General features: G+C 42.3%; 1 protein-coding gene across 8 annotated transcripts in view; it reads right to left on the bottom strand.

Moving 5' to 3' along the window:
- Positions 1 to 819: 819 nt before the first annotated feature.
- Positions 820 to 7,884, bottom strand: part of KLHL13 (kelch like family member 13) — a 101,824-nt gene continuing 94,759 nt past the window's right edge. For all 8 annotated transcript variants that reach the window (XM_040442575.1, XM_040442574.1, XM_040442573.1 and 5 more), the window contains one exon: positions 820 to 3,533. In XM_040442575.1, coding sequence (XP_040298509.1) covers positions 3,046 to 3,533 — 488 coding nt within the window. In that variant the 3' untranslated portion in view covers positions 820 to 3,045. The remainder of the gene's footprint in view (positions 3,534 to 7,884) is intronic.

Here is a 7,884-nt window from a genome sequence, read left to right as displayed (position 1 = left end):
ACCAGCCTTAGAATTTAACTTAACTAAAGGCCAATAATGTATGGGTCTTTAGGGTGTTTTTCCTTCCAGCATCTGGACAGTGCTTTATCCCCTTAGGCCATGCATTCTCTCTAATTTCAGATGTACAAGGCCTGATATTTTGTGGGTTGGGAACTTTTAGCGGACAAGGAATCTTTATATATAAAAAAAAATAAAAAAATATGTAATTATGTATTCAATGTAAGCCTCAGATTTTTCTCCTTTTAACCTTTTTAAAATTCTGTTCATTCCATAAATTCTGTTATAAACTTCAAGTTTTTGGCAGGCATTACAGCTCTTACAAAGATAATCTCCTCCTTTCTCCAGATGGACGCACGTGCTTGGTTATGCACAGACAGTCTGCCTCTATACTGCTATTTAAGGTACTTTCACACTAGCGTTAGAGGAATCCGGCAGGCAGTTCCGTTGCTGGAACTCCCTGCCGGATCCGGAAATCTGTGTGCAAAACAGATAGCATTTGTTTCCGGATCCGTCTGACAAATACATTGAAATACCGGATCCGTTTCTCCGGCGTCATCCGGAAAAACAGATCCGGTATTTATTTTTCTTAGCATTTTTAAAGGTCTGCGCATGCGCAGACCGGGAAACCGGATCTGTTTTTCTGAGACACTTGGTACTAGATCCGGCATTAATACATTTCAATAGAAATTAATGCCGGATCTGGCGTTCCGGCAGGAGAAAAATACCGGAGCATGCTGTGGTATTTTCTCTGGCCAAATACCGTAAGAGGGACTGAACTGAAGACATCCTGATGCATACTGAACGGAATGCTCTCCATTCAGAATGCATTAGGATGAAACTGAAGCGTTTTTTTCCGGTATTAAGCCCCTGTGACGGAACTCAATACTGGAAAACGTTAACGCTAGTGTGAAAGTACCCTTAGACAGGCAGATTTGCTATTCTGGAGTCTAGGGAAATAGGTGACTGCCCCTACGGGAGTTACAACGGATGCCATTTCCTGTCGCGCTTTTTTAGAAAACATAGGAAGGGAAAAAGGAAGAGTGAAGATAAGGACTTGAAGGTCTTATACATGACATCTTTTGGGCAATACTCCAATAAGATTTGTAAGGCTGCTTTCACAGAGACCACTTGACATACACGGAGGGAAAACTCCCAGCAAATATGTCAAACGTCAGGGATAGCTTTTTTTTCTGTATGGAATAACACAGCAGACTGCACTAGTCCATAAAGAGGCATTCAGCAAAAATATGTATAACGTGTAATATAAATATATATATATAGCATGGGATCTTATGAATGATAGATTACCGAGAGGTTAGAGGTATACATCGTGTGAAAGGCAGCAATGTTCATGAACCTGAATATTCAAGGCTCCATTATAGCAGCGACTCAATCCACACCTCCTCTCATGCTGTTTTAAGCATACCTAATCTGGGCCTGACGCTGGGCTCCTTTAAGTGAGGTACTGCTGTGCAATATGCCAGGGTGGTGCATGTCTAATTATTTCTATTTGGTTGAATAGTAATTGATCACATACCATGTATAACTACAGTCCTGCAGGTTGCACATCTTACACTTGGTTTAACACAGCCTTCATGGTATACTAACGAGTGTGGTGATCACACAGCATGGCTCCTGCTTGCATTTTACTGCATTCATCCTGTGGCATCCAACCTGCCATCAAAATAGAAGGAGCCAGGGTGAGCCATGTGGGAGGCATTTTTATTTACTTATCACAAGGAACAGGGGGGCACGCCCGCAGAGCTCCTGTCCTGGGATGAGTTCAGTGAAATGTTCAGAACTAGCCCCTAATCGTGGCTGTTCACTTCTCAGATGTCAGAGGCTCCCAATCTTTAGGGAGATGGGCATATAAACACACCTTTTATTTCCCTGTGTTGTGCATACCTCCAAAGTCTATCATGCTATCCCTAATCCTAAATTCAAGAAGAAGACGTGTGGTTGAGGGTTACCTGTGTGCTGTGCTATCTGCTGCTTAAAAAAAAAAAAAAAGTTAAGGACAGGGCCAGAGTCTCAAAATCCACCATTAAAATTTATCTTTCGGGGATGATGGAATAATTTACATGGCTCCCAAGCACTTATGCCTTTTTTTATTTGTGCCATTAAAACGTAGAAGTTTTCTAATTGTTATTTCATGTGTTTTGCGTTCCCTATAGGATCTAGTTGGGATTCATGCACCTGTGGAGCCATATCCAAAAACAGGATAGTAAACAGTCTACATTGCTTTCCTCAGAAGGCATCTGGTCCTACAATTGGCACCAAAGATATGGCTCCAACCTGAACCGTACATTTTGAAGAGTGAATAAAGCCTTAGATCTTGTGATATCATCTTGCTGGATATAAGCATTGTGAGAAAATTCCATATATCACCCAAACTTGTATCTTTACCGACGAGCAGAGTCTTCACTAAGATTCTAGCCCTTGAAGACACCACAGGCCTCATGTCCACAACCTGTAGATGACCAAAATGCCTCACAAAACAATAGTACAGTACCGGCAACTAAAACCATTCTTAATAGGAACTGTCTTGTAAATGAGCATCTGTGGTGGATATGACTCATATCTGTGCTATACATGACACTGCAAGATAATTGGAAACTGATTTATATCGATCTCATCCACTGGAAGAAACTACTGGCCCTTTAAAAGGACACTTAAGAAAAGTGCTAAAATAAATATTCAAAAAGTTACATACAGAAGGAAAAACATATTATAGTCCGCTTTAAATAGGGGGCTATGTAAAGATCAAGTAGATTTGAATGGACAGGTCTGACAGCCCACCTCGGGATCCTATAGCCAGCGTTGCATACGTACCTAATCGAACCATTTGATTTGCTTTAAACATTTGGCCATTTTAAAGAAACCATTTGATATTCTCATTAAATAACCTATGCCAAATAAATCGTACAAAATTCTTTACAGAAGTGGATTTGCCAAATCTGGCCAAACGTATCTGATACTATCCCAAGGAACCAGAGGGAAGAAAATCCATCTTGATGCAGTGCAAAGATATTACAAGATGGGTCTTCAAGGTGCTGAGAGAGGAGACTCCCGAGATGGTGAACCACTGTTATCGTCTGGTGGAAAAACTGTTAGAGTACAAGCTCTGATACCCCCGAGGGATTCTGGTAGGTCAAAAACTTTGTGCCATTCGTCTTTTTCGGGGTCATATTTCTGGACAATTTCTACCATACATCTATTGTTCCAAGAGTATCCACCAACCACATAAATTCTATTCTCGAAAACTGCCACCCCAACGTCACTCTGTCCCCGTAGCATGGCGGCAATTGGAATCCACTGGTCCAAAGACGGAGAGTAATATTCACAACTCAGGACATCATCGTAGTCGCTAGTTCCTCTGAAATGGTTCCCGCCAATGACATAAAGTTTGTCTCCGACCGTGCACATGCAGTGAAGACCTCGTACAGTAGTCATGGGAGCCTTCTGAGTCCATTTGTCAGTATCGGGATCAAAACACATCAGTTCTTTCTGGAAGGTGTCATGCGTAATTCCACCTGGTAAAAGGATTAACAGCATTAGAGGTTGTCGACATATTCTGCTTTCTTAAAATTCAATAAGGAGTTTCTGCATTCTATTAGGAGGTGACAGCTAGAAAGAAACTATCAGTCAACAGCCCCACAACAGTGTGGTAGATCTATACTGTATGTTCTGCTGATCCCAGAGCTGTAGTGATCTACCAGAATATACTACAAATAGTAAAATGTCAGTTCCCCTTAGAAGTTAGTTTTTAAACTCAAATATAAAGACATACAAAAATAAACCATATTACAGTTTTAAATTCCACAATCTGCCATAAAGCCTGTGATATTTTGGCAGGATGTGAGTTCACTATATTTTAGGTGCAGATTATTTGAGTGCATTTAGTTGGTTGCTCCACGGCAACCTGGGTCCAAAAAAGGTATTATGGGGCTACTTTTGCAAGAAAGTATCTTACAAATTAGTTTATTAATAAGTTCAGTAGCTGAATTTTTAATGTGAACATCCTCCTTGGGGTACCGCCACCTTTTATTATGTCAGTTTTAGGAACAACATTCACTATTAACATATCACCATAGAAGCCAAAGTTGTGTTCTTTCTGATACAGAGCTTCAAAATCCCTGCATAGACATAGTAAGGCTACATGCACACGACCATGGTGTGTTTTGCAGTCCGCAAAACACGGACAGCCTTTAATATAACTGCCTATTCTTGTCCGCAAAGCGCGGACAAGAATAGGACATGTTATTTTTGTTTTTTTGCAGGGCCGCGGAACAGAGCAACGGATGCGGAAAGCACACTGAGTGAATGGGTCCACATCCGAGCCGCCAAAACTGCAGCTCGGATGCGGACCAGAACAACGGCCGTGTGCATGAGTACACATCCAGGGATACCGCATGAAGAACAGCTCCTAAGGCGACCATCTGACACTCAAACAAGTATCCTGAAGAGGTCTTATTAACCAGAATCAGGAGGAAGAGTCTCCAGGGAAGTATCCATACATTTTAAATGGGAGCACTCTGGCTAGCTGCAGCCACCACTAGGGGGAGCTCAGGCGCCTTCTGTCCAATAAGTATGTAAACCATATGGTGTGAGCTTTCCCTAGTGATGGCTGTAGGCAGACAGAATATTTAGCACAGTGGCAGGAAGAATAATATCTTTTCACACATTACGCAGCGAATTTGGAGCCCTTTAACAAAAAAATGTAGTTTGATTATAAATGGTGTTGAAGGGTTTAAACTCACATTAAAAAGGGACATTCCTACGATCCTACCTTTGATATTTCAGGCAAATCCATGGGATACAGGTCATATATGCCATAAATGTCTGAGATCATAATCTATATAGAGAACGACCTTTCCTGTACCGACCTTGTGAGGCAGCTGAAGACCGCCAAATCCAGTAGAATGAATGGATAGGTGGTCACACATTCCACGATTGTGTGTTTCTGCGACTACTGAAGAAGTGAATAGATAGAGCTACACAGGTTTGGCCACCTGTCCATTCCAGCTCCACCTGGTTGTGGCCACCTCACCAGTCAGGACAGGGGGTCCCAGAAGTGGGAATAAAATCTACCATACATTTATGGCATATCCCAGAGAAGACAGAAAAGTAAGAAAACAGTGTAGCAACCCATGTGCGAGCTATAATGGCTGCTACATTGGTTATCACTCAGCCTCCCAGACACATCTACCACCATATATGTGGCTCTCTTCATTCACTTTCATAGGAATTCCAGAGAAAGCTGGTCACGGCAGGAGCAGTTATCTATCAGACATTCATGGCAGCTTTGAGAAAATGGACTACAGCTCTAGATGGGAATAGAAACAAAGTATGGGCTCAGGCCCCTATAGATCTTCAGTGTACGGTCAGTTTCTTTCACACATAGAACACTGACATTCATTTCTATGTGATGACACAAATCTTGCTTTTTTTTGGTACAGATCTTTGTATCCAATCTGCAAATCACAACGCAGGTCCCCATTCCTGTATGTATTTGTGGATGAGAATAGCCATTTCTATAGATGGAAGGGAGAAATCTGCATTTTCTGGATGCGAATTTCGTTGACTGAAATATGGACTTGGCCTAACTGGACACTAGAATACAAGGGGTTTTTCAGTATTTTAATATTGATGACCTATCCTCAGACACCTGCCCCCCCTATCAGCTGTGTGAAGAGAAGGCAGCACTTGTGGGAGCGCAGCCGTCCCTTGTTAACCTGTTCGCCAAGGCAGCGGCAAGCAGGTGTAATTACAAGAAGCCGCCCCATTCACTTTTATGTGACAGCTCGTTCCTATACGGGTGCCACCGATCTGATATTGATGACCTACTCTGCGGATAGGTTATCAATAGGGATGAGCAAATGGACTTCGGATGAAACATCCGAAGTCGATTCGCATAAAACTTCGTTAGAATACTGTACAGAGCGAGCTCTCCGCACAGTATTAGAATGTATTGGCTCAGAGGAGCCGAAGTTATTACTTTGCGAAGTCTCGCGAGTTCGGCAAAAGGTTTTTAACAGTAGAAATTAATTTCTGAAGTTATTACCCGAAGTCTCCTGAGACTTTGCAGAGTAATAGCTTCGGCTCATCTGAGCCAATACATTCTCCGTACATTCTCCGCTCGCTCCGTACAGTTTTCTAACAAAGTTTTATGCAAATCAACTTGGGATGTTTCATCAGAAGTCTATTCGCTCATCCCTAGTCATCAATATTAAAATCCCGGAAAACCCCTTTAATGCAAGGTCATTCTGTATTATATAAAGCTGATCTCACCGTATCCAGCAAATCTTTCTGTGCATACATTTTTACAGTAATGCACTTCATTGGGGGGGGGGGGTTTAGACAAAAAGGTAGAAAAACAAATAACTGCGAATGGGAATTAATTACTTTTCGTGTAAAGAAGTGCACAAGTATTTAATGTGCACTTAGCAACGCATTCCTTCCATCCTCTGCTGAGGCTCAACCAAGTGTGTCACTTCAGCATCTATCCCTGGCTCTATTCTACCCAGTTTACAGTCATATTTTACAGATAATTAAGGCTTTCATGCCACTGATCTGAAACGAGCTTATAGCAGTCAGAATTAGAAGGAAGGGGGGGGGGGGGGGGGTGATATTAATGAAATGCATGCGGCGAAAGAAGCGGAGAGCTGAAACTCATACAAACAAAGAAACAAAGGGAAAGTTATCCTGCCTTCAGCAAGTGTATCGCTGCATAAAGGAAGTCATTCAGCGTGTGTCTGTTTTCCAGGGATGGAACAATTAACATGAGAATATGTGGCGGGCGCTAAATGCAGAAGAGAAATCCTGTTTACGCGCACTCAGGAAAGGAAGAGCGCTGATCACAGGAAGGGCAGCCATCGTGGCGCTGCGAGGAGGCCAGTGTGCAGAGCGCGGTACAGCTGCAGCTGCGGTCTATTGACTTCTTCATTGTGAAATGAATATTCTTCCTGTGATGAGCTTCTCCGCGGGACATAAATAAGGACCACTTACACAGGCTTTGGAAGAAAAAAAAAAAAAATGCACATCGGAGGCGTAAGGCAACGAGTCAGATTGTTTCGGGAAATGGAACGTCGTTGGATTAATCTAATTTATTACTTTATGCTGAAGGCTTTACCCAGAGGTTGCGCGTGAATAATAGACTTCTGTCGAAATAATAGGCATCGCTCCTCATTGGATTTAAAGATAAATATCTTAATGCTGTGGCTGCAATATCAACATATCCTGATAAATGTTACACAATGCCGCAGTTTCCCAACACGAAAAGGAAAAATGTGGCTATTAATGTCAAGCTCCAGGTGGCTTATTCTATGTGCTTGTTCTCCGCACCCTTAGGAAAGATATTATACAGGCAGCCGAAAAAAGCAGCCAGGGCGAGATTAACTCTCCAAAGAGCAACTCCTCCAATATTTCTTTAATCTATTTCCTCTTATGTATTCAGATTCCCTTGACATAAACCACTGCTTTTCAGAAAACAAACACTGACACTTTATGAGCAGAGCAGGGATAATTCCTTCTGGTTTTAAAGGAAATCAAAAGCAATGGATTTATTATTGACTAGGTGACTGTAATAACATATCGCAGTGGGCAAACAACTACAGGCCACTAATAATTAGCCATACGTCCACTAACCAGGACAGTAATTATGGCGTGGATTACACAATGCATAATGTAATCCTCACAATTGATCCCTTACAGCTCCGCTCTGTGACCACTGCTTTCGAATGGAGTGACTTAGGGTACTTTCACACTTGCGGCAGAGGATTTCGGCAGGCAGTTCCGTCGCCAGACCTGCCTGCCGGATCTGGCAATCCGGACGCAAACGGATGGCATTTGTCAGTCTGATCCGTCTGACAAATGCATAGAAAT

Source organism: Bufo bufo, chromosome 8 (assembly GCF_905171765.1).
Source record: "Bufo bufo chromosome 8, aBufBuf1.1, whole genome shotgun sequence".
In the NCBI taxonomy this organism is placed as follows: Eukaryota; Metazoa; Chordata; class Amphibia; order Anura; family Bufonidae; genus Bufo; species Bufo bufo.
Note: the sequence above shows the minus strand (reverse complement) of the source record. Positions and strands in the feature narration are given on the sequence as shown.